Genomic DNA, 26,858 nt, shown 5'->3' with positions numbered 1-26,858 from the left:
CAGAGCCTGTCAGGTTAGGGGGGCACAGGTGGAGTTGGGTGAGGCTTGGGCATAGTGGGGTGGCACTCCCTCTGTCTTTACCTACTGCCCTGCTCCAAGTAGTAGCCACTTCATTCCTGCCCAGTACCCCCAGGGTAGCCCCACCTTTGCAAGAAGAGCCTCAGAGTAAACATCACGTTTATTTTGGACATTCAAATTTACAAAAACAAAAAGTAACAAAAACCATGACATAGCATACACACACACGCGCGCGCACACACATACGTACACATGTTGCATCTCATGTCACTTTATGTACAAAATCAGGCAGGATCGGGGAGGCGGGTTGCCAGTAGGATGCACTAATTTCACAGAGTCTGACAGCTCGACATGCTCATTCACTGCTCAGCCTGGGCCCATGTGAGCCCCTTCCCCACCCAGCAGGGTCAGGGGCCAGGGGGACGGGTTAGGAGTGGCAGGCAGTTGGGACAAAGACGGTGAAGAGAATGAATCCATCTGTTTTTGGGGGGCGGTGTCCCTTCCCCGGTTTGCTCAGAGCAAGGATGCTGGGAAACACAGTGAAGAGGGGACTCATTTGAGGGGGGGCTAGGACCACTGCATCATGGAGCGAGCACTGAATGCAGAGTCAGAAAGCTGGGTTCAGGTCTCCCAGTATCCCGGCTGGGTAACCCCAAAGACTGCTCATCCTCCCTGGGCCCTGGCATCTTCATCTGTAAAAAGAGGGCTTCGGAGCCCTTCCTGTCCACACCTGTGGTCCAGGTCTTGCACAAATATGGCAAGGTGATCAGCCTCTTGGGATGTTGGTTAGGGGTGCCATGTGCCACAAGGTGGGAAAGTCTGGCAGATAAGAGCTGTGAAGCACCTGGCGCAGGGCTGGGCCCAAAGCAGGGGTTTGAGAAGGGTCAGCTCTCTCCCCTTTGCAGCCTGGGACTCTTGGGAGACACCCAGCTTCCTCTCCCTTCAGCTGTCCTGGAAACTCCAGCCAGTGAGAGAAGGGCTGGGCTGTGAGCACCCCTCACAGGGACGTGCTCCCTGAAGGGGCTAAGAACCCTCCCTTGGACTCACTCAAGGGGACTCTGGCCCAGGGGCCAGTCCATCCCTCACCTCTGTGTTCCTCTGGGTCAGGGTGAACAGGCTCAGGAGCAGTAGATAGCCAAATCCCACTCCACAGGCAATGGTAGCGCCTGTCCCCTCAGGCTGAAGGGTGGGCCCTGGATGTCACCAGCTTTGAATGCTGGGTTCCATCACTTGTGGGTTGATTTACATGGGCAGGTTACTTAACCTCTCTGGGCCTGCATTTCTATACTTGTACAATGGGACTAAGAACAGTCCTACTTAGAACTGTTGTGAGGGTGAATGAGTTGATCCCTGTGAGGTGCCCAGCATGGCAAGGTTACAAGGGTGTAACAGACATGGGTCCAGCCTCATTTTCAGCTGGGAGTAGTTCGAGGACGCAGCTGAGCACCTCTCTCCTCCCCATCTTTTTGGCTGTGCCTGGGAGTAGCTGAAGGTCAAAGCTGGAGTCCAAATAATAGGCATTCAGCAAAGAAGGATAATCAGTAGATGGAGGAGTGGGGACTTGGGACAGTCATCATTCTGGAATGTAAATAGGTACCCAGGCCACTCACCGATGGCCCAGACTCAGAGCCTACATGGCAACATCTCTGGTTTTGTTCCTGTTCCCTCTGGAGGGCTGACCAGGGTGATTCAGCACAGGTCAGAAGTCTCATGATCACCATGACAAAGCATAAAGGACTTGGGACAATGTTTCTGGGTGGGCTCGAGTGACCAAACAAGTTCTATCACCTCCTTCCTAAGATTCTTTCTTTCCCCTCCAGGCCTCCACAAAAGCTGCTCCCTCAAAGACAATAACATGAACCCAATAAAGCCCAGTGTTCCTGAAATCTAAATTCCAAATTTCGCCGTCACCCCAGCAACAGCGTATGTCATCATGAGATGCTTGACCCAGCAGTGGGGCTGATGTCATTGGCTGTTACCAGGGCAACTAGATCTCGGCAGGTTCTGGCTAAAGCGCACCATCCCTCCTTCTAGGGGTAGTAGGGCTGGAAGTGGTGAATGGTCTATTTGCGCTCTTGAAATGGAAATGAGGATCTGGGGGCTGGAAGCAACAAGTCTTGGAAAAGCCTCCATGGCCCTGCGCCCCACAGTCTGTAGCTTGGGCATCGTGCCTCAGGCTAAGTGGATGTGGGGAGCAGAGACAGGGAACCAAAGGAACAAAATGCCACCAGTACCCATCTGACTTAAGTAGCCAACATCTGTCCAGACACCCGGTAGGTAACTGGGGAGGGACCCCAGTGTTCTCAGCTCTCCATTCCTGCCAGAGTACCAGGAGATCACATCTCTCCCACCCTACCTTCCAGGGATCGGGGGTGGGAATGCCAAGATGTCTGTATGTTTCATACAGGAAAGTGGTCCAGTGTTGGAAAGCATTGTTGGAATGTTGGAAAGCATTCTGGCCCCTCAAATGTCCATCCTGTTAGGTTTAGGCTGGACTCAAAAGACTCTCACAGGCAAGGAGTATGGTGTGGGGGAAAGAGCACTGGGTTCTAGTCCTAGCTTGGCTCCATTGAGCTGTGTGATCCTGTGCAAGTCACTTGCCCTCTCTGACCTCCTCCTCATATGAGCAACAAGAGGTCAGACTGGGTGGCTTTTCTCAGCTCTGATATTCTTCCATTGTCTTGGGGGAGCCGGTGGGGACTCAAGGGTAGGGCCCAGGTAAGCCACTAGCCCTTTGAAACACTCAGATGGGCAAGGGTGGCAGGTTGGGGGTGATCCAGAAGAGCTGACCTTAACAATCTGTGTATGATTTTGGTCTGCCTTGACCCTTCCCCTTGCCCTTTACTCTCTGGAGCCAGCTGCTGACCCTGACCCATGCCTAGCCAGATCCCATCTGCTGCCCAGTCCCAGGGCCTGCCCTTGCTATGCGCCTTGACATCTAGGTAGGTTCTCAGGCTTGTCCCACCCTATCCACCTGGAATCATAGACCATCCTACTTTTGATCTGGAGAGCTCTCATAAATGACCAAAGCTCACAAATGAGGACGGCCAGCCAGTGGAGAGCAGGGACTGACAGCAGACTACACAGCAGGCCGGCAGCAGAGACCAGGAACCAGGGGCTCCTTCTTCTCGTCCAGAGCTCTGCACGCCACTCCGTGCTTCTCCCTGCCCTCTCTGCTTCTTTCCTTCCCCAAAGGCTGCAGGGCCATGCAGAGCGGGTCAGTACTGTGGCTCTGCCAGAGCCTGGGTCTCCTGGGGCACATGCCTCTGTCCCATGCTGTCCCCTCTGTCTCATGCTGTCCCCAGCCCAGGCTGAAGTGTTCCAGGCCCTGTTCTGGTCACAGAAGGGGCAAGGTGACCATGCCAGTGGACACAGCCATGGTAGGCCTCCTGAGATCTTGGTCCCCAACCCTCCAGGCTGGAGCTGGGAAGGGAATCCTGGAAATTGAGGTGGGGCTGGGCCAGGCATGGAACCAACACTCAAAGCAACCATTCAGCACACAAAGAAACAAGGAAAGAGGAGGAAGAAAGGGTGCAGGTGGGGGCGGGGGTTGGGGGGGAGAAGCTTCATCAAGATTCCCCTGCCCATGACTGGCAGCTGGTGGAAAGATGGAAGGGGGTGAGTCTGAGTCTCCAGTGTGGTTCTATCATTCTCTCTCAGCTGGGGGACAGCTCCACAGCCCAAAATGGCCCTGAAGAGGAAGGGGGCACGCCTGCCTCACGGAGGAAAGGGGACAGATAACCATCCCTGCCACTGAGACAGTGGGCCCTTCACCTGTACACAGCCCCATGGATGGTGCTGTGAGATCAGTGGAATCAGCTGTGGTTGATGGGTAAGGGGACATGGGGTGGGAGATGGCTCCACTCTAGTGCCAGCGGTGGGGCAAGAGTCATGGGTACTGCGATGCACCCCCTGCCAGGCCCTGGACTCACCCCAGGCTTGACCTTTTGACTCAAGCTGCTTGTCCCCATTCAAGTGGGATCAGGGGACAGCCATCAAGGGCAGGGCGTTCTGGAGGTGTGGGTACAGGTGGGGGAAACGGGAGGCATGGCCAGGAGTGGGGCAAAGAAGGAGACCAGTGTGCGTGTGGGTAGGCTAAGGAGGGAATGTGCTCCCGCCCCGGAAGGTCCCCGAATTTGCAGGCAAGGGAGGGGCCCCTGGATGAGGTGGCCCCTCATGCCTTGGCCCTGCCTTTACAGACATCAAAGGCGGCCTTCGTTGCACCCCCAAAGGCCTCCACTAGCTTGTCCTCCCATGGGAGGATGTTGCCCAGCAGTGGCCCCGTACAGTTGGCAATGCCCAGGACCTGGGCTGGTGTCAGGGCGTGGTCCCAGAGGTTAAACTGGGCAATGTCACCCACGAAGGCCTGGGTGGCATCAAACCGGCCGCCTAGGGTATCCTGGACCAAAAGAGCAGAAAGAAACAAGAAAGACATGGAGTGAGGGAGCAGAAAAGATAGGCAGGTGCTCAGTGAGTCAAAACTCTGTCCTTGCTGAAGCCCCGACCCCTCTAGGTTCTAGCCCCGCCCCAAGGTCCTGGTTCCGCCCCAAGGTTCTAGCCCCGCCCCAAGGTCCTAGTCCCGCCCCAAGGTTCTGGCCCTGCCCCTTGGGCCGGTCTCGCTCAGTCTGCCCATCTGCAGGATGGCTGGGTCAGACTGAGTGCTCACTTCTGTGCTCTCAGGGACCCTCCGCCTACCCCTCCTCCTGAGGCGCCTGGAGTGGGTGGGATATCTAGTTGCATCCCACCCTGACCCTTACCTGCTCCTGGCCCAGGATAAGGATCCCATGAGGCTTGATGGGGTGCCAGGCGGCCAGGTTCTCACCAGAGCCCCGCAGCTCCCCATCCTGGTAGGCAGACCACAGGCCATCCCTTGTGGTCCAGGCGATGCAGATGTGGTGCCAGCCATTGTCCTTCAGGCTCAGGGGCAACTGGGCCACCTGGAAACAGGTCCCCCAGCCCCGGGTCAGAGGTGCCACAAGCCCCAAGGCTGAAGCAGTGGGATGGGGGATGGGGAGACCAGTGACCCTCCTTCCAGGGTCTGACCCAAGGTCTGACCCTGCCTGTCCTCCCCGCCCAGTGTCTTTCCAGCCACTCTTTCCTCTTTCCCCACAATGTAGCAATATCATCAGGCACGTCACTCAGATTACAAGGGACTACTCAGTGTTGGGTTTTGGTTGTTTCTAAGTAGTTTATTCACTCTCTGACAGGCCTGTAAGGTCACGCTGGGTGGGAGATGTATCTCACAAGCCTCCCTTCCCTGAATATCTCACATAGTGCCCAGCACACAGCTGGGCTCAAGAAGTGCTGGGAATGATGGAACAAGCCTTGTACTTGGAGGCCGAGCACTGCCAACCACAACCCCCTGTGGGACCCTGGGGAGGTTGGTCTTTCCTCCCTGGGCCTCAGTCTCCTCATCCATAAAGTCAGGGGCTTGGGCAAAGGATGGCAAATATGCAGCCACCTCTGCCTCCTACTCCACCCAAGGCAGACATGGCTAATCAATCATGAGCCTAGACTCACCCTCGGAATCTTTCTCATCGCAGTGCTCTTGGAAGGCACTGCTGATTGATTGGAGTTGGCCTGTAAGATGAAAGGTACTTGCTGCTTGTGGATTTGGGGCTCCCGAAGGGCTCTTTCATCTCCCAGGTTCTCTGAGATCACAATTTATTACAATATTCTCTGAGGCCTACTTGATGCCAGGCCTTGTTCTGGACACCGGGGGATATGGATCCGGTCCTAAAATGAGCTGAGTCTGCACAGGAGGGGAGGACTTCAGGGACAATATCACAAGACAGAGTAACATAGGGGCCATGTGGGAGACACAGAAGCCGTGAAGGCCCAGAGGCAGAGAGGAGTGTGGGAACAGAAGATGTGAAATCTAAACACATCTGGAAGTATAATGAACTCTGGAAGTTCCACTGTAAGGCAAACCAAGGTTGGGGGAGGGGGTCGGTTTGCACAGCAGGGGCAAGGGATTAGAGGCTGGAATAAAATGAGAACTGTGAGTAGCTTGTGAGGCTGGTAATCAAAAGGCACCAGAATGTCAGGAAATTGGGCTGCCTTGTGCCCTGTCCAGGGTGCTGAATTCCTTCTATTATACTAGAAGTGACTACTACCATGGGCAGAGCCAAGGATGGCAGCCAGGGGGGTTATGAAGGGGAACTGGGTAGCACGATCTAGATGTCATCCAGCTACTCTCTGATGGACTTAGAGGGTAAGTGTGTACTGGGCCACAAGGGAAATTCATTGTCCCCTGGGCCTATCCCTTTCCTCCTCCTCCAGGACACCATGAAAGGCACCTCCTGCTGAGCAGGGTTCTGCTGGGTGTCAGCCACTCCCAGCAGCTCTGTGTGCCTGTGGGCTGGTTACAAGTGGGTGCAATATATGTTCTCTGCATTTCCCAGGGCATCTCAAAAGACCAGCATGCCATCAAGACCCAAAGCAATATGTCAGGCTGGGGAAGATACCTGCGGGGAATGGCGTGATAAGATGCTCACCTTGCTTCCCCCTTAATCACCATGCCCCTGCTACATCACTCCCCCTGTCTCCCCAGCTTGTCCTGCCCTGTCCACTCCTGGGAGAGTGGTGACGGGGTGGGAGTCCTGGGCATAGGGAAGATTGGTGACCCAAGGGCAGAACAGTGGAGCCCAAGACCCTCAAATCACATCACCACCCCTTCATCAGCTTTGTGGCCAGGGTGCGTTATTTGCCTTCACTGAACCTCAGCTTGTCCATCTGCAAAATGGAGATAATAGGGTGTCTACTTCCTGGGGCTGTTGCGTCAAGGATGATAATATTGGTAAAGTACTAGCACGGGACTCTGAATGATAAAAATGGGGCACATTTATCCAAGTTTGTTAAACTCCAGGTTCTGCTCAAAGCCGTTCACATGTATTTAAGCCATTTAATTTTCACCACAACCATGTACAGTTGAGGTTATTATTATTCCTGCTTTACAGAAGAGGAAACTGAGGCACAGGGAGGGTAAGTGACTAGTTGAAGGTCACACAGTGGGTTAGCGGCAGAACTAGGATTCAAATCCAGCATTCAGGCCAAAGCTTGACCATGGCACCAGCCTACTCGCCACGTGAGGGGAGGGGCATGGGGCTGACTGCCAGGGGGAGGGGGACAAAGAATCCACCAGCTCTTCTACCCTTCCTTCCACCTCCCTCCCGAGAGAGGTCCTGGGACCTCATTTGCTTCTCTCTCTGTTCAGGAGAATGAGCAGGACCCTGGGGGCCCTGGAGGTGCCCTGCTGTAGGAAGCACTTCCAGTCCTGCTCCCACAGCCGGGTTGCTGGGGAAGTCTCTTAATCTCTGCAATCCTCACATGCTCCTCTGTAAATGGCACACCACCATTGGCAGCCTCTTTTGGACAGGAGCTCTTATCCTATCAGCCCCAGGTCTGGCTTATCTTGAATTCCCAGAACCCAGCCTGGCATGGGTTCATCCATCTTGGAGGCATTTCATGTGTGCTGATTCTGCTGAGCAGGAGAATGGAAAGGCCCTGCCCGTCTGGGACCAGTGCAGTGCAAATGCTCCTGGAAGGGTCCCCCCTGCCTCACCCCCATCCCTCCGGCTCTGCCCAGCCCCCACTCACCTTGTCATTGATCAGCAGCTCCATGGGGTCGTGGCCCGCCTCCAGCAGCACAATCTCGTTGGCCTGTCCGGGCACCGAGTAGGAGAAGGGGGTGCCCTGGCCAGTGCCACCAGACCTGGAGCACAGCCACATGCAGACGGTGAAGGCGTAGAGCTCCGGCAGCGCCTTCCGCACGCGGGCGTACATGTAGTTGTTGCGGATGGGAATGCTGATCTTGAAGGCATCTGGGGGACTGTAGGCTGAGGACCCTGAGCGGGGTGAGCAAGGCGAACACGGTGGGGGTCAGTGGACACGGATTGGAGCGGTGGGCAGGGCACACTCCAGCATGAGGGCTACTAGCCCCCTGGTAACCTCAACTTGTCTATAAGCCTCAAGGGTGGTCCTCACCAAGTTTAAAAGATGAAAGCTCCCTGAGAGTTCACAAGTCCTAAATTCCTATTTTTCAGATGAGGAAAATGAGGCCTGGCGAGAGGAAGTGAACTTTCAAGGTCACGGAGCAAGCCGGTGACAGGTGTGGACTGCGGAGCCAGGCTTCCTCACGCTCACACCTGTACAATGTCCAACATGCCATGATTTTATGACCCTTGTGGTGCCAGGCCCAGGTGTTAAACAAATGACAAAATTTTGGTGGCAAAGGTACTCTTGTGGGGGGTGGTTAAGTGCAAGGACTTTAGAGTCAGACCTGATTTAAGGTCTAGATTCACCACTTACTAGCTGTGTGACCTTGGGCAAGTCACTTGACCTCTCTGAGCCTTATTTTCCTTATTTATTTATAAATATTTGCTTATACTCATGTATAAATATAATAATTTAATAATTATAATAAAAGAAATATTGTAAATTTTATTTATTTATTTATAGCCTTATTAATTATTAGGGGATAATAAACAGAGCCACCCCTGTATGGTCTGTGAAGATTAAACCAGCTGGCGTATCAAGTACTTAGCCCACCCCCAGAATACAGTGGGTGAAAATGAGCCAGAAAATGCTAACTGGTAACGGTGGCAAAACAGCTCAATCATTCTCTCTCTCTCAGACTCTTCCCACCAACCTATCTAGCTTTAACCTCTGGGGAACGTTTTCTGAGTGAATCTGCCACCCCGAGGACCATCCGAGGACCAAGGATGCCCTCGCCCACCATGCCCTCTGTGGGGCCCAGGACCCACCGTGCTCCAGTTCGGCTACACGGTCCTGCAGGGCGTCCAGCTCCTTCTCCACCTCCTGCCGCTGCTGCTGGCTGCTGTGACCAAGGGCCATGCGTTCCTTCTCCAGCGCCAGCACCTTGGCCAGCAACTGCCCCTCCAGCTCATCCATCTTGGAGTGCAGGGCAGTGGGCACCACGGGTGCAGGGGCTGGGGCGGCTGAGAAGTTCACTCGGGCTGGAAGCTCCTGCTGCTCAAGGACAGAGAAAGGGACATTCGAAGTCAGTCAGAGGGAGGATGGAAAGAGACAAAGTCCCAGAGATGTCCACTAGGCCTGCTTGAGTGACCCCTGTTGAGCCTCAGCTTCCCCATACGTAGAATGGGATGGCAGTGCCTGCTTGAGGGAGTGAACGTGCACCGGGTATGCAGCAGCAGGCTGTCTCCAGTGCTGGTGTGTGACAGGAGTGGACAGCAGGCTGGCTCCTGTCTTCGGGACATCTCAGCCTATGGGGGCCAGCAGTGGAGAGCTGCAAAAGTCCCCCAGAGGGTCCGATGTGCAGTTGGGGTTGAAAGCTACTGCCGAGCCCTTCATCACTGAAAGGCAGAACCTTGATGGGTCCTTGAAGAGGCGGGCTATCCTGATCATCACTTACTCACATGCCAAACTTTTCCAAGATGGTTCAAGACTCTGTGTGGGTGCTGGGCAGACCAGGGGCACAAACCAGGGGGCTTCTGGAATAGGGCTCCAGTGCTGCTGTGATGGGTGGTTAAGGTCACAGACTCCAGAGGCAGGCAGCCCAGGGCTCAAATCCAGCTCAAGAACCAACCTGCTGTGCAGCCTGAAGCAAATGCCTCCATCTCTCTGAACCCTTGCTTCCTCTCAGGCAATGTGGCACAACGATGACTATTTAGAAGGGTTGTGGAGATAATTAGGTGGTAAATGCCTGTGAGCAGAGGCTGTTTACTCTGCTGTCTAGAGCAGGGTGTTCGAGGGTGGTCTCAGACACCCCCATCCCACCCAGGATGAGGACAAAGTGTCTTAGAGTCCTCCTTTGGCCCACCTTAAGACCCCCGTGGGAAGGAGAATTGGGACAGAAGCCAGGGGGTCTTTCCTTTCCCCTCCCCTGCTGGAGGAAACTCCTTCTGGGGTGGAGGAAGGCAGCTGAGGCCACAAGTCCTGATGCTGGGAGGGGACAGTCTCTGGTAGACACGTCATGGGAAGACGAGTAGGAAATGAATAATTCATTGAGCTTCTAGGAGCCAAACTAGACAAGCTTTGTCCGCTGTCCCCTCCTCCATGCTGCCTACTGACAGCCCGATGCTTCCTCACTGTCCAGGGGCCCTGCTGGCTCCCAGTTCACCTGCCCTGGGCCCCGACCACAGGCTTAGCCCCAGACCTGAGCTCACTGAATTCTCATGATTCCTTCACTGGGCAGATATTCCCTGAGCACCTACTGTGGGCCAAACAGAAAACCAGGAGCACAACCAAGCATTCCCTGAGCACCCTGTGCCTATTGGGACGGCCCCACAGCTCAGGGGCAAGCATAAGAGACCCCGCTCAGCTTCACTGGCCCAGCCCTGACCTTGTCAGTCATTTGCTGTGTGACACTGGGCAAGTCCCTTAACCTCTCTGAGCTTTTTTTTTTCCCCAGCCCTGTGATGAGAGGATAAATGTGTCCCCTGCTTCAAAGTGCTGGGGGTGGGGAGGGCAGTGCAGGCAAAGCGTCACTGCCACACTCAGCACCAGAGAGAAGGGAGCTGCCACCACAGACAGTGACGGGACCACACACTTGGTTCCGCCACTCCACCCTGAGACGGGGGGGCAGGTGGGTTAATCTTTCTGGGGTCATTTTTCCTCCTCTGTAAAGTGGGGACTTGGAATGTTGGACTTGCAGGCCTGTGGTCAGGATTAAAAGATGGCGCACAGTGGGAGCTCCAGCTTGACCCGACGTGGCCACCTGTATGCCCCCAGTGTCCCACGTCGGAGGGCACAGCCATCCACCTATGCAGACGCCTGCTTGGCCCACCAGGTGGGGAGCCCAGGTGAGGGGGGCGGGGCACGGATGGATGAACTGCTCAGTACACATGGCCCCACTCTATTACATGAATCTTCACTGTCCACTATCTGGAGGGCTCCTTGGAACTCCCCAGGTGCTCACGAATCCTGACTCTGGTGCTGACTAAACACAAAGCCTCAGTTTCCCCTTCTATAAAATAGGGACAACCGGCCCCACTCTGCCCATCCGCAAGACAGATGTAAGGATGAAACAGTGGAAGTTACAGATCCTTGTGGACTGTAAAAGCAGAATGCATGGGACTTCCCTGGCAGTCCAGTGGTTTAAGACCCCGTGCTTCCACTTCAGGGGCCCTGGGTTCGATCCTTGGTCAGGGAATGAAGAGCCTGCACACTGTGCGGTATGGCCAAAGAAGAAAAAACAGTGCAAACTGTGAGGCTTGAATACATCAGCTGACGGGGAGCTTGCTACCTCCAGAATCTTTCCTTGACCACAGACAGCTCATGGAGTGACAGGGCCAGCCACCCATTGTATCTGAGGCAGTGGGACTTCCGGGAAACCTTAGGCTGAGGCAATTAACTCACGAAGTGCCGTCTACATCAGCACTGGAAGGGCTGGGGCCGGGTCTCCTGGAATGGGCCCCCTTCTAGCCTCACTGTCCCTACATCCACTGGGCCTCCTTGGGCATGAGGGGCACACCTCTGAAGGAGGTCTCCCCTCGGTACTTTACAGGTAATTTTTCATGAATCCTCACAGCCAACTCGTTTTGGTTGGCACTCTTAGTGTCCCCATTTCACAGATGGGGAAACTGAGACGTCCTTCTGGGGGCTGAGCAAAGCTGACCCGTCTGGAGCCAAAGTCTTCTCTCTCTCCCGCAAAGCATCCTCCTCCTTCAGAGGGAGAAAGACCTGCCAGGAAGGAACAGGACGTGAAGTGCTATTTACACAGATGCCATTGCGAGGAGACACGGCACAGGCCGAGGGAGGTGGGCACACAAGCTGTTCTTTTGTCAGAGCCGCCAGCTCTGCCGCCGGCAGGAAGGCCAGGGAGGAGGTGGGCTCACCGGATCCCGTGTGGCCCCCTCCCCACCCCGATGTCTGCATCAGAAGAACATGACTCCCCCCACTTACCCATCTGTTGCGGGCACAGGCTGTGACGCGTGGGCTCCGGGCCTGATGCCAAGTGGGCCCCCAGCCCAAGATGGTGGGGAGACGACGCCATCACCCCACGCGGGTTCTGATGGGGGCTCGGAACCCACACTTGTCGTGCTGGGAGTCCGGGGTGGGGTTTGGTGGAAGTACGTGGGGCCTGGAGCCAGAGCCCAGGGTTCCGGTCCAACTCAGCTAACGTGCTGGGCTCATTAGCACTCGGTAACAAGATGCTAACGGAGGCAGCTGTCCTCACTGCCGCGCACCGCGTGCCAAGTCCTGCACTCCGGAAGTACCGTGCAAACATTCCACAAGCCCTCTCAACTGTCTGGGGAATTAAGGAGGGCTGCTTTTCAGATGAGAGAGCAGAGGCTCAGAGAGGTGAAGTCATCTGCCTGAGGTCACACACTGCCAAGTCACAGAGCCAGGACCTCAGTTCAGTCGCTTCTGACTCCAGAGCCCCTTCTCTTTCTTCGGTCCTGCCTGACAGTCTGGGTCTCAGTTTGTTGGTCTGCCAAATGGACACAGTGCTGGCTGTCCTGCCTGCCTCGAGGACCAGCAGAAGAGGTTTCAGTGGCCATGAGAAGGCTGGGACGATCTGGCAGGTGGTGTCAGACCCTGGTGCGGGGCAGCTTTGCAGAGGGGCTTGGATGGAGGGACCTGCCTAAGTGGGGGAGCTCTGGTGCTGGGAGGGCGTGGGGAAGACCCTGCCACCTTGTCCCCAGGTGGGGTCTGCTCCTTTCCTATAAGGGGCAGAGGGAAGGTGCTGGTTTTCACGGTCAAGGCTCCACCCTCTGCACAGTTCCCCTCCACACAGACAGCACAGGGCCCAGCTCCAGGGGCAGGAGGGCAGAGAGCAGGCTTGGTGGCTGTGGTGTGGGTCAGGCCACCTATCTCCCATACGGACCCATCCCCTAAGTCCTGTGTGAGTCTGCCCCAGCTCACACCCAGGCTCCATCAGCCCAGTGACCCTGGTGTGGAAAGCCTCCCTTCCTCAGTTTCCTCATCAGCAAAAAGGGTACGAAAATAATAGCTCATAGCACTGCAGGGAGAAATGTTAACAGATATAATGCCCTTAGAGTTGGCAAATGACGGGCTATGTGTCAGCTATTATTATGATTATTACTAACACTCCTTAAACATCCCTTAAAGGAGCCCATCCTCCTCCACCTTCAACCATTGATGTTTTTGTTTAATCATTATATTGAGGGAAAAAAGCAAGTTACGGAAGAACAGTTGGATATCATTCATACAAAGGTACAAAGATTCAAAGCCAGCTCATGTATTTATAAAATCATAAAGAAATGCATGGAGTGATAAATACAAATTCAGGACAGCGGGGACCCTCTCTTGGGGCTGCGACAGGGGAGGCCCTCAGGGGCATCAAACAGTTGCAACTGTCCTGGGTCTTGAGCGTCAGTGGGGACTTGGATGGTAGTCTTTACACTTTAGTGTATGTCTTGTTTTAAAAAGTTGTTTTGGCTGTGCTGTGTATGGTGTAGTTGTACCTTAATTCCCCGACCAGGGATTGAACCCACACCCCCTGCCTTGGAAGGCAGAGTCTCAACCACTGGACTGCCAGAGAAGTCCCCAGTAATTTTCTTTTAAAAAATGGGGGGAAAGTTCCAAAAGCAGAGTCTTGAGGGTAGAATCTTAACCACAGCCTCACTCGGCTCCTTCGTCCTCCCCCACAACCCCAGTCCAGGCCACCATCCCCAGGCTCCTACTCTGGCCTTTCTCCACACAGCAGCCAGAGAGGCAGGCAGCTCAATGCAAATCCAACCAAGCTGCTTACACCCTTCAGTAGCCCTCCTCTCCCACCATCAATACCCTGCCCCTCTACTCTCAGCCCTTACTACACACCCCTAGAGGCTACCAACATTCCAACTGAAAGGCCCAGCTGTCCTTAACTCCCTCTCACCCCTGGGCCTCCGCACATGCTGTTCCTTCTGCCAAGAACACTCTTCCCGCCCCCATTCCACCTCCTCTGGCCAGTGCCTCCTCACCCTCACCAGATGGCAGCTTCCTGACGCCTCAGCCAAGATGCTCCAGAGGGAGAGGGAACGAGGGTATCTCTGGAGGGACTGCAAGTCCTCACTCTGTTCATTCATTCATTCATCTGTACCCATGTGCTGTGGCAACATGATGCACAGGCACCAGCATGACTCTCAGGTCAGACAAGCCTCCCCACTGACTGGATCTGTGGCCCTGGGCAAGCTGTTCAACTCCTCTGACCCTCAGTTTCCTCAACTGTAAAATGGGAATAATAATATCTACATCTTAGGATATATGTAATGACAAAAATGACAAAATACGTAAAGCCTGGTATATAAAAATGGCTGATAGAGAGTCATAACCATTATTATTACTTCCTATTATTGAGAGGCAGGAGAGCATGAAAGTGAAAAACGTGTCAGTCGTTCAGTCATGTCCGACTCTCTGTAATCACATGGACTGAGGCTGGCCGGGCTCCTCTGTCCATGGAATTTTCCAGGCAAGAATACTGGAGTGGGTTGCCACTTCCTTCTCCAAGGGATCTTCCCAACCCAGGGATCGAACCCGAGTCTCCCACATTGCAGGCAGATTCTTTACCATCTGAGCCACCAAGAAGAGCATGGTGAGTAGTAACTGAGTGGGATGTGGGCCAGGGAGCCAGACTGCTTAGGACTGAAATCCCAGCTGAGTGACCTGGCCAAGGTTCTTAACCTCTATGAGCCTTGGTTTCCTCATCTGTGAAATGGGGAGAGTAACAATCCCTTGGTTCTTGTGGGACTAAATTGTAAGGCTCTCAGAACAGGCTGGCAGAGAGGGCGGGGTGAGTCGAGGGAAGGTCTTTCAGGGGGGCGTCCTGCTCCCCACTTCCTCCCCAGGAGCCCGCCTGGCAGGCTTCTCTGTCTCCATCTCACCCTGGCAGGGGAGGGGCAGGAGAGCAGGTGGCAGAGGCCAGACCGATCTTTGTCCTGGTCCCCACTGCCACTTTGCAGTTGGAATGGAAAACAGATAAATGGACCTCTGTACACGGAGGGTGCCAAGTCACGGCAGTCGGCATGCAAGAGGGGAGGTCGGGAGAAGGGGGAGCAGTTCTGTGAGGGTCTGTCCATACACCCTCCTCTGAGGCCTCAGAGCAAGCGACTAGACACGCCAACCCCAGGCCCCTTTCCTCTCCCTTCACATACTCCCCATCAAGCTGCCACAAAATCCCTTCCTGGCCCTGCCTGCCCACATACCTTCTGGGCCCTGGGCCAAAATCTGCAGCAGAGACTGAGGACCCCACCCTCAGCCCATTTTCATGGAAAATCCTAGCTGTCATCTTGGCTCAGCATTCAACATGCTGTGTGGCCTTGGGCAAGTCACTCAGCCTCTCTGAGCCTCAGCTTCCCCTGGAGTCAAATGTGGGGTGGGCGGGAGCACCTAAGAGCTTCCACTTCAGGTTGGCTGCCTCAATCCCTGTCTCAAGTTCTGTGGGGATCAAGTGTCTGACTGTCCTGGGGGGTGGGGTGTCTGACTCGGGGGGTGGGGTGCACCAGCCCCTGACCTCGGTCCACCTCCCACAGGCAAGGACTTCACAAAATGGCCAATAAACATAAGAAAAGATGCTCAACATCATGAGTCACCAGAGAAATACAAATTGAAACCACGACGAGTCCACTACACACCCACCAGAATGGGGAGTGTCTTTAAAATGACCACAGCAAGGTTGACAAGTTTCACACCAGGTGGGCGTGCGAACACTTAGATGCCACTTTGGAAAAGTGTTTGGCAGAGCCTCCTAGAGCTAAATATATGCCTCTCCTGGAACCCAAGCATCCCACTCCTGGGGATACATCCAGGAGAAATGAGGACTTTTAGCCAACCAGGGATATCACAAGGACATTCACGGCAGCTTGATTTGTAATAATCCCAAGCCAGAAACAACCCAAACGTCCTTCCATCAGAGAATGGGTAAGTAAAGTGTTTCCACACACTGACACACTACACAGCAGTGAAAAGTAAACCACTGACACACATATGCCATGACTGAAGGTCAACGTGCAGCGAGGACACCGGACATGAAGGGCTGCAGCTTGTCTGAGTTGACCTGAGGGAAGTTCAAACACAGAGAAGACTGATCTACAGCGATGAAAACTGGAATCGTGCTACCTCTGGGGAAGCCTGGACTTTGGGGTCACAAAGGAGCCTTCTAGGGTGCTGGAAATGTCCTGATTCTTATTTGGATGGTGCTTCATGGGTGTGCCCATACATATATTTTCATGCAGCTGTACATTTAAGATCTGCGTCTTTTTCACAGACATAGAGAACTGACTTGTGGACACAGTGGGGGAAGGAGAGGGTGGGATGAACTGAGAGAGTAGCATGGAAATATACACACTACCATGTGTAAAATGGATAGCCAGTGGGGATTTACTGTGTGACTCAGGGAGCTCAAACTGGTGCTCTGTGACAACCTAGAGGGGTGGGGTGGTGGGGAAGGTGGGAGGGAAGTTCAAGACGGAGGGGACATATGTATACTTATGGCTGATTCATGCTGATGTATGGCAGAGACCAACAGAATATGGTAAAGTAATTATCCTCCAGTTAAAAATAAATACATTTAAAAAATCTGTGTCTTTTTAAAGTATATGTGAGTTCTTAAATATCTTGAATGTAAGATACACCTTAAAAAAAAGGGTCACACGTAAGCCCCTCCCTGTCTTCTGCCCAAGTGGCTCCTGCCAGGCTTGGAAAAGGCAGGAGGGGTCTCCTTTCCCAGGGGGAGTCCTGCCAGGGAGGAGAGGCCTCCAGGGCACAGATGACAATTCCTAATCAGGAAACATCTGCCCAAGAATTCAGAATCTGGAGCCCAAAGGGTCTGAACCACACCCAGCCCCTCCTTCTACCCATTTTATAGATGAGAAGACTGAGGCCCAGAGAGAGCAAGCGATTAAAGTCACAAGCAAGAAGAACTCAACTTTATGCCATACAGTCTTCCCATTTCAGAGAATATTTAGAGCTGCAGGGTGGTTAGGGAGCATCTACCCACTGTATCATTTTATGGAGGGGAAACAGAAGCTGGGAGTAGGGAGGGCAGGTGGTGATTTAGCTCGCTCTGGTTTCTCCAGAGTCTATGAGCCTCCATTTCTTTATCTGTAAGATGGGAATATGTACAGGCTGCTTCATAGGGCTGAAGACTGAATAAGCTAATATGCACTAAGTGCCTAATACATGTTACTTGTTGTTATTTATCGCTTCTGGCCTCCAGATGATCTTGTCAGCCATCAGGACAAACCTTTGAGGACTGTCCTCATCACTCTTGCTCCAGATGCTCTGATTCGGAAATGGTCCAGGCTACTACACAAGACGCACTTCCCTCACCCGTCTTCTTCACTCTCTTGGGGGAAGTTGAGGCCTGATCCCTCAGATGGACCTAGAGTTAATGATGAAGAACAAGGACTCTGGAGCCAGACACTGACAGAGGCAAATCCAGGCTCCAATGCTGTGTCCCCTTGTGCCAGTTTCTTAACCTCTCTGATCCTTGGTTTCTTCATTTGTTAAAGGTGGATAGAATCGTACCTCCCTCATGGAAATTTTATCAGGATTAAATGAGATAATGCTCAGCACCTGACACATGGTAAGCTCTCAGTAAATGTGAGCTCTAATTGTTATAATAGTCCAGGAACCTCTGTGACTATCATCAGGGTGTTCCTTTTCATCACTTCCACCCCAAGATGAGGAGAGGCCACTAGCTTGCCACATAGGGTTAAGAATGTGGTTTATGTCAAAGAATTGCTACTTAAATCAATTTAGAAAGTCCATTTTACACATAAATTAGTACAAAAACATAACACTGCAACATACATACATGGCTGGTTGCCACATAAATGGCCCTTTTGGAAAGTGGTTTTTGGCCACAGCCATAAAAGTCAATATCATCTGACCCAGTAACACCACTCCTGGGAATTCAGCCTAAAGAAATAACTCAATTGACTTAAAAAGAAAAAAACAAAAAACAACTATCTGCATGAAATCAATCCTGCAATGAGCATCCAGAAGAAAAAATAATTAGAAACAACCTACATCTCCAGCAACAGGAGACAGCCGAAGGATTGATGGATGCAGGAGGCTGAGCTGGATCCAGGATCTTACAGCCATCATTAAAATGGTAATTATCAGCAACCCCAGCAACTCGGAAACAATGTCCACATTCTGATAAAGGACCAAAAGGGGGAGGGCTTCAAAAATGAATAAAATGGTGGAACTAAATGTAATTCTCCCCTCAAATCTTTTGACATTTTTTCAATTAACAACAACAAAGATAAAAACACAAGACAAATGATTTCTCCTAAGCCCTCAAATGTGACTCCAGCTTGAGGTCTGCAGGCAGAGGGTGGGCCAAAGAGACCTTTCCTCCCTTTTAGCAGTCAGTCCAGTGGGGTGGGAAAGGGGGTGATGCAGAGAGGTGGGGAGGAGCAGAGGTGGGGACAGGAAAGGGACAGAGTATAATCAGGGAGGACCCCTGGGAGGAGGTGTCCTCAGAGCAGACTTAAATGATGAGTATAGATAAGCTGGGGGTAATCTAGGCAGAAGAAGGAGGAACTGGGAGACACGTTGGAAATGAAATGGCAGGCTGGGAGCAGGCTGGAGTCTGCTATCACAGGAGAGCCCAATGGTGGGCTTAAGGAAGATCCCTGGGGTGGCCTGGAGGAGGATGGATGGAGGGGTGTGCCTGATCAGGTGGGAGACCAGCAAGGGGGCTGCTGCAAGCATCCACAGAGAAATGAGGCTGACGGGGAGGAGGAGGGAGAGAAAGGAGCCAAGCATGGCTTCTCGGGGTACACCTAAGAAGCAAGTTGGCAGAGGACCTGAGTTCAGGTTGGGACATGATGAAGGGAGGGGGCTGGTGGGATGCCCAGGGGGAGGTGCTCAAGAAGCAATTGGATCTATTGATCTGAAGCTTGGAGAGAAACCTGGGCTGGGGACAAAGTTGGTTTGGGGGCAGTATGGTGGAATGGTGTTGGAAGCTTCAGGGTGTGGTTGAGTTCTGCCAGGGAGAGCAAGAGGAGGGTCTGGAGGAGTGCACATGTTAAAGGAGGAGGACCCAAGAGGGGACAGAGAAGCAAGGAGAGAGGAGGGGCAGGTGAGAGGTACCTAGAAGCCCAGGGCATGGAGGTTTGTAGGAGGGAATGATCTATGGGGTCAGATGTCAGAGAGGCGACCAGCAAGAGAAGGACTGAAATGTTCCTGCTCAATTTACCAACTCAACACCATGAGTATTTCCGGCAAATCAAGGTGGGAGAGACACTAGTGGTGATAAAGTAGACCCTGAAGGGCATCCTTTTGAGGTTTCTGGATGAGAAGGGAAGAGGGAAGCTAGTCAGTGGCTGAAAGGTGCATGAGTTGAGACCAGTAGTCTGATCCCGAGTCCGTTGGGCTCCAAGTCCCAGCCACTGTCAAACACCCCAAAGAGACTGGCTCTGGCTGCTGTCAGGCTCAGAAGGCAGTCCTGGTGGGCAGGCACCCCCTCCCTGTCCCCTGCACTCACAAAGCAGACATGCGTACAGGGAAGCAGGACTTCTTCCACCCAGGAGGCTGACCTGGTGCTGAACCCCAGCCACTAGGATCCTCCCAACCTCAGCGGGCTAACTGGAGGGGAGCCCACCCTGCCAAATGCACAGATGCTGGGGGAACAGGTCCAGGGCAAGCCCAGCCCTGCCAGCCCCAGACGTGGGAGGAACCACGGGAGCCATCTGGGTGTGGGGGCAGGGGCTAGGGCAGGCAAGAAGAAATTGATTGACGACCAGATTTTTTTATTTTTACATTAATAAACTCTATTTCCTAAATGGAGGATTTGTTCTCATTTTAAATTTTGGCTATTTAAAAAAATTAGTAATATTAGAACTTAATGATAAAAACAGCAGTCACTCAAATTGAGACCTCTGTGAGAAGTCTGTTAGAGGAGGTCTTCTCTGTGAGGAGGTCTCTGAACTCCAGGTTTGGGGGTGGCTGTGATAGCTGCCTGGCTGTGCTCTGACACCCTGCGGGGTGGGTGCAGACACCACACAGACTTTCTGGAGGGCCACTGGGCCATGGGTAAGGCCAGGCTTCCACACCAGCATCTCCTGTGCTGCTCCGCCAGGGATTTAACTGAGAGAGCCATGGAGAGGGAAGAGTCCCTGCCTTTCCTTTCTTCCAGCCACTCTCCCCCCTTCACCAGCTGCACTCGGTTTAGGGGGAGGTAATAAAGGGGGCAGCCAGTGCTTGGGCCTCATTCTGCCCGCTCCTTCCATGGATCCTGTTCTGCTGTGAAACCCCTTCCCTGCAGTCTGGAAGTCATGGATGCTGGGAGTGGTCAGGGTCTCCTGGATGTCTGTCCTGACTAATTTGTCCAGCTCCCCCTCCAGGTGGCTCCAAATAGGTTCTCAGAGGGAGGCAGGGGTCTGGCAGCTTCAGAGAAATGGCTGGTCCAGGATCACAGGACAGCCAAGGGCGGACTGCCTCTATTAAGCCCCTCATGTCTGACTCCAAGCCTGAGACAGGAACATCTGAAAAAGGTGACTGGAGGGGGACAAACCCAGATGGGACCTACTCTCCACTCAGCCCCCAGCCCAGAGCGGCCGGCTTCCAGGCATCTTGGCAGAGCTAGAGCCATCTGAGCTTCTGCTGTCCATGTCCACGGTCCGAGCCCAGCTGGGGGCCTTAGGGGTGCAGAAGGTGAGGCGCATCCGGGTTCGGTTTATGAGACACTGTTCCCTGCGAATCTGCAGGAGAGGACGACCCCAAGTCCCTCAGACAGCCCTCCTATCTCCTGATCACAGGGGACTGAGTGTGTGGCTGGTGCTGCTTTGGGGATGTCTGAAAGAAGGAAATGAAACGGACATTTAAAGAGGTCCTGGTACGTGCCGAGCATTTTCACATATCTACATTTTAATGAATCCACACTACAAGTGGGCACCGTTATACCCATTTTACAGACTCAGAAACTGAGGCTTACAGAGGCGCCTGGAGGAAAAAGGATCTGGAGCGAGCTTTTCCCGCGTGTTCCCTGAGCCGCAGTGTGAGTTTCCGGTCCTACCTGACTCCTCCCTTCTCCCCTGGGAGGAAGGTCCAACCATCCCCTTTGCACAGACGGAAGGAAACCCAAGATTCAGAGACTCGAGAGCGGCCCGCCGCCCCCAGGGTCCCTGAGCCGGCGGTGGCCGCGGGACCCGGGGATGCCCTCGACTCCCGCGAGCGGCCCCTCCCACCCCCGGCCGGGTCCCCGACGGCGCGCGGCGCGGCGCTCACCTCGATGCGGTCGATGCGGTCCCGGAGGGCGCGCACCGCATCCTCTAGCTCGAGGATGAGCGCGGGCGAGTCCCAGGGCCCATCGGCCATGGTGTCCCGGCGGGGCCCGGCTTCCTGGAGACCGCGCGGCAGGCCGCTCTCGCAGCGGCCCAGCTTGCCGGTGAGCTCGCGGATGGTGTCCTGGTCGGCGCGGATGCGCGCCTCCTGCTGCAGCGCCGTCTGGCGCAGCTGCTCCGCCGTGCTCTGCAGCAGCAACAGCTCCTCGCGCTCGCCCGGCGCCGCGTCCCCTGGCTCGGCCCCCGACGGGCAGGCGGCGGCCAGCGGCGTGCACAGGAAGCGGCTGAAGAGGGGTACTGGCGGCAGCGGGTGCGCGCTGGCCACCGGCGCCCCGGGCAGAGCTGGGGGCCCGGCCGAGCCGCCCGCGCCGTGCAGCGCGCTCAGGCTGCGCTGCGGGCCCGGGGACGCGGCGGCGGCCGAGGCGTTGTCGGCGCCGCCGGGCAGCGCCCGCGCGGGGCTGGCCGCCAGGGGCACGCTGGCGATGATGCAGATGACGGCACCGAGGAACGCCAGCATGCCCGCGGCCAGCAGCACGGCCAGGAACTTCAGCGTGAGGCGGGCGGCGGGGGCGCCCGAGGCCCCCCGGCAGGCGCGGCGGCGGGGTCGGGGCGCGGGGCCCGGGCGTGCAGGGCCGAGCGGGGCCCGGGCGCAGGAGGAGCCGGAGCCGGAGCCGGAGCCGGAGCCGGAGCCGGAGCTGTGGCCGCGGCCGCTGCTGCCGCCGTTCTGAGCCCCGGCGGCGCGAGGAGGAGAAGGCGGCGGGCGGCGGGGAGGGGGAGCGGGGCGCGGCGGCCCCGCCCCGCCGGCTCCCCCGGGCCGGCCCTGGCCCAGCCCCGCACCCGTTCCGTGCCGGGCGCCGAGTGGGGGCGCCGCCCGGGACGCGGCGAGGGGCGGGGGCGGCACCGGGAGCCTCTGCCCGCAGCCGTCGCCTCGCAGAGGGCGGCGACCTGGTGCCCGGGCGGCGGAACTCCTGGGCGACCCCCGCCCCACCCCACCACGACTCTCTAGCCCCTTCTCCGAGCCCACCAGGCCGTCTGCTAGCTTGTGGAGAGCTTTTCTCCACGCCGGGCTCTGTGCTGAGAGAGCCAGGGGCTTGATCACAATTAAGCCTCACCGTGGACACGTTCCCAGTACAAAAGAGGCCCACAGGGGTCAGGTCGCTGTCCAAGGTCACGCGGCTAGTATGCACTGGAGCAGCATTTGAGCTCAGATGCATCTGAGTGGACCCAGACTATGCAATGGAGCTGGGTGGGCCTAGGGAGAGCTAGGAAAGAGGCTAGTGTTAGGGGGGAGGGGACTGGAGATTTTGACCCAACCTCTAGTTATACTATGGCCACCCAACCGTCCTTTCCCACCCCAACCCCTTGAAAGAGCAGAGGTGACTCCCCTTCTCCCCATACAAAAAAAAAAAAAAAAATTTTTTTTTCCCTGTGATCTCAGAAGGTAGCAGAAGTTCCCCTCTCTGAATCTTCAGGAGCACAGAACATCAAGGGTCACTGAGAAGACCCCTCTCCCACTGCAGTCTACACTGGCATGGCAAAAGCCCAGTCGGCAGGTGGACTGGGCACTGGAACAAACAAGCAGGCATGGGAGCGGGCTGTAGTGCCAGGGTGATGCAGGAAACTTTTACTGTCTTCTGTTGAAAATGTATATACACATTTTGTTGCAAATTAACTTGCAATGAAAAATGTTTTAAAAAATTCTACCATCCTTCAGAATCCAGCTCCATCTCCAATTTTCCATGAGGCATTTCCTGCCCGTGGGTTTCCAGGACTTGGAGAGTGTTCAGAAGGCTGGGATAGAGGAGAGGGGCTGTGGTTCATGGGAGGACTGGCCAAGGCCACACCCAGTTCAGTCCTGAGCCAAGGCCACACCCAGGCCTGTCTCCCTGCCAAGCCTGCATTCTTGACTTGAAGGGAAGGCCCACGGTGGGGCTCTGGACCACCAGGGATGCAGTGTGGTCTCAGCAAAGTGGTGGGGAGAGACCAGAACATTTCTCAGGATCAACAGCCCAGGGAAGCCCTGTGTGGCTGCTGAGATCCTGCCCAGGAGTCCCTGGGCACATGTTCCACACACTCCACCCCAACCCCAGCCTCAGGATCATGTCTGCCCTGCTTACCTGATCTCTGGGAGTCGAGGGTTACCTAACTTGTAAAGTAGGAGCAAATCAAATGCCAGCTCTGTACACGATGAACCCCCAGAGCTGTATGTGCATGGATGTGAGTTAATACTCATTGGAGCAGTGACCTGGAAACCTGCCAAGCAGCACAGCTTGGAGGAAGCATCTCCCCGACAGAGAGGTGGGCCAGGCTTTCTGAAGGTGAAGGCAGACAGGCAGTAGGGGGCCTGAAGTCCTGCAGGCACAAGAGACGTTGGGACTCCTGGTACATCTAGGTGTGTTCTATGAAGACAGAAGCACTCACATTATATCTTGGAAGGGCAGAGAAGGCCAAGAGAGGGGCCTACTGCCCAGAGCAGCAGGCCTCTGTGGCTTGGGCACCAAATGGTGCCCCCTTTATGTGAGCTGCTCCATGAGCGATGGAATAGTTGGATACATGGGTCCAGAGGCTGGAATTGAATTTTGCTCAAAGTGATCTGTTTATCCCCTAGAATGACTTTTTAAACCTATGATATGAATATGTCACTCTCCTGCTTACAAACCTATTAGTGACTCCCCGTTGCCATCACTCTGGGGCTTCCCTGGTGGCTCAGCGGTAAAAGAATCTGCCTGCAATGCAGGAAATGCAGGGTAGAACCCTGGGTCGAGAAGATCCCCTGGAGAAGGAAGGAAATGGCAACCCTCTCCAGTATTTTCACCTGGAGAACCCCAAGGATAGGGGAGCCTGGAGGGCTGTAGTCTGGGGTCGTAAAGAGTTGGACACAACTGAAGGGGCTGAGCATGCACGCATCCCCATCCCTTTATGGAAGAAAGTCCAAATTCCTTAAGGTGCTAGTACCTAGTGGTTAAGGGCAGGGATTCTGAAGCCAGAAGGCCTAGTTCAAACCTGCCTCTACCTGTTACCAGTTGTATGACCTAGTTTGCAAAGAGGGTAAAATAGCAGGTCTTTGACAGCACCTGACACCACCCTCTCTGTGCCTTAGTTCTACAATCTGTAAAATGGGAGAAGAGTAGTAGCACATGGAAAGCTTTAATAAGTGTTGGGCCTTATGATGTTAGCTTTTCTTGGTTTACAAGACTTGGCAGGGCTCACCCTCCCAGCCTCATTTCCCATCTTCACTGCTTGGAGCAGCATTAAACTGTGCCTAACTTTCCCCACACACCAGACTGTCTCCCGTCTCTCCCTTTGCTCATGCTGTCCCCTGCCTGGAATGCCACCCCTCCTTCTTCCTTGATTCAGCTCTATCCTCAGCATCCAGCAGGAGGCCACACCCCGGGCAGCCTCCTGGTGAATGTTTGCAGTACTAGTTCCCGCCACAGATAGCACTGGCCGCTGCTGGAGGCAGAGGGGAGAAGTTAGGACAGAGAGGACTTGAAACCCATCTCTCTGGAGCTCTGGGGAGAGGCACTCCTGATCCCAGCACAGAATTCCTCAAGAGATGGCCAGAATAGGATTCTCAGGGGAACTTTCATAAGACTGCAACAGTCCTCACATTTTCCTTCTGAAGCTCACATCTCTGAGGTTCTTTATTCCTTCACTTTTTTTTTTAATTCCTTCACTTTCATTCCATCCTTAGGGAAACGGAATTCTGCCCTAAATGAACAAATATAGTCATTCATTCAAAATATATGTTTTGAGACTGACTTTGGATGCCATTAAAGTGCTGCACTCAATATGCCAGCAAATTTGGAAAACTAAGCAGTGGCCACAGGACTGGAAAAGGTCAGTTTTCATTCCAATCCCAAGGAAAGGCAATGCCAAAGAATGTTCAAACTATCGCACAATTGCACTCATCCCACACGCTAGCAAAGTAATGCTCAAAATTCTCCAAGTGAGGCTCCAACAGTTCATGAATTGAGAACTTCCAGATGTTCAAGCTGGATTTAGAAAGGGCAGAAGAACAAGAGATCAAATTGCCAACATCTGCTGGATCATCTAAAAAAGAAGAGAGAGTTCCAGGAAAACATCTACTTCAGCTTTATTGACTACTCCAAAGCCTTTGACTGTGTGGATCACAACAAACTGGAAAATTCTTCAAAAGATGAAAATACCAGGCCACCTTACCTGCCTCCTGAGAAATCTGTATTCAGGTCAAGAAGCAACAGTTAGAACTGGACATATTGGGGAATATAGGGAAGGAGTTCCATACTGGGGAAGGAGTACGTCAAGACTGTATACTGTCACCTTGCTTTTTTAACTTATATGCAGAGTACATCATGCAAAATGCAGGCTTGATGAAGCTCAAGCTGGAATTGAGATTGCCGGGAGAAATATCAATAACCTCAGATATGACACCACCCTTATGACGCTTTTGAACTGTGGTGTTGGAGAAGACTCTTGAGAGTCCCTTGGTCTGCAAGGAGATCCAACCAGTCAATGTTAAAGGAAATCAGTCCTGAATCTTTATTGGAAGGACTGATGCTGAAGTCAAAATTCCAGTACTTTGGCCACCTCATACAAAGAACTGACTCATTTCAAAAGACCTTGGTACTGGGAAAGATTGAAGACAGGAGGAGAAGGGGACAACAGAGGATAAGATGGTTGGATGGCATCACCGACTCAATGGACATGAATTTAAGCAAGCTCTGGGAGTTAGTGATGAACAGGGAAGCCTGGTGTGCTGCAGTCCATGGGGTCGCAAAGAGTTGAACACTCCTGAGAGACTGAACTGAACTGAACTTGGTCCAGGCATAGTGCCAGGCACCAGGGAGAGCTGGAAACAGGACAAAATTACAGTTTTATATTCTAGTGGGGAGGCAAGCAGTAAATAACTGAATAATTAAATAAGCAGTAGTACTGAGAACTATAAGGAAATTTTTAAAGCAACATGATAGAAAGTTATAGGAGGTGTGTGGGGAGTGTGGGAGGGGTGTTGGGAGATGGGGATTGCTTATAAGGTTATCAGAAAAGGCCTGCATTTAGCTGAGAGTTGAATGACCTGAGAAACCAGCCATGGAGAAACTTGGTTAAGGACTGAGTGTTCCAGGCAGAGGGAACAGCTAGTGCAAAGGCCCTGAGGCAGAAATGAGTTTGATCGATTCCAGGAACAGAAAGAAGGCCAGTGGGGCTGGAGCAGAGTGAACACTTGGGGAGAGAGGAAACTGGAGGGGAAGGCAGGGCAAGGTCATTTGGGCCTTTACAGGCCAAGGGGAGGGAATGGGTTTGATGTTAAGCTCCATTGGTCGGCTTTAAGCAAGGAAGTAACACCATGTGGTTTGTGTTTGTAAAAGATCAATGGCAGTTGTGTGGGGGCTGGGTCATTAAGGGACAGGAGAGGAAACACGGAGACCAGGTAGGGGCCATGCAACCATCCAGGTTAGAGGACTGAGTGGTTTGGAGGTCATGATAATGGAGAAAATTGGATGGATCATGGATTGATTTTAGAGGTAGAGTCTCTTAGTTGGGTCCTTCAGGAAGCAGACACTAAGATAGCATTAGATATGCAAGTGGTTGATAGGAAAGTAAGTCCTGTGAAAGATAAAGAGGAGAAAGAAGAATTGG

At 53.8% G+C, this 26,858-nt stretch overlaps 1 protein-coding gene across 1 annotated transcript; it reads right to left on the bottom strand.

The window, feature by feature from the left end:
* Positions 1 to 186: 186 nt before the first annotated feature.
* Positions 187 to 22,453, bottom strand: NPTXR (neuronal pentraxin receptor). Its single transcript, XM_055572431.1, has 6 exons — positions 22,372 to 22,453; positions 21,184 to 22,313; positions 8,784 to 9,009; positions 7,618 to 7,865; positions 4,776 to 4,955; positions 187 to 4,417 (listed from the first exon to the last, which is right to left on the bottom strand). The coding sequence occupies exons 1-6, from the start codon at positions 22,451 to 22,453 to the stop codon at positions 4,193 to 4,195; spliced, it is 2,091 nt and encodes a 696-aa protein (XP_055428406.1). The 3' UTR covers positions 187 to 4,192.
* Between the last annotated feature and the right edge of the window lie 4,405 nt (positions 22,454 to 26,858).

The sequence above is a fragment of the Bubalus kerabau genome, chromosome 1, assembly GCF_029407905.1.
Source record: "Bubalus kerabau isolate K-KA32 ecotype Philippines breed swamp buffalo chromosome 1, PCC_UOA_SB_1v2, whole genome shotgun sequence".
Classification (NCBI taxonomy): Eukaryota; Metazoa; Chordata; class Mammalia; order Artiodactyla; family Bovidae; genus Bubalus; species Bubalus kerabau.
This window is presented reverse-complemented; position numbering and strand designations above follow the sequence as displayed.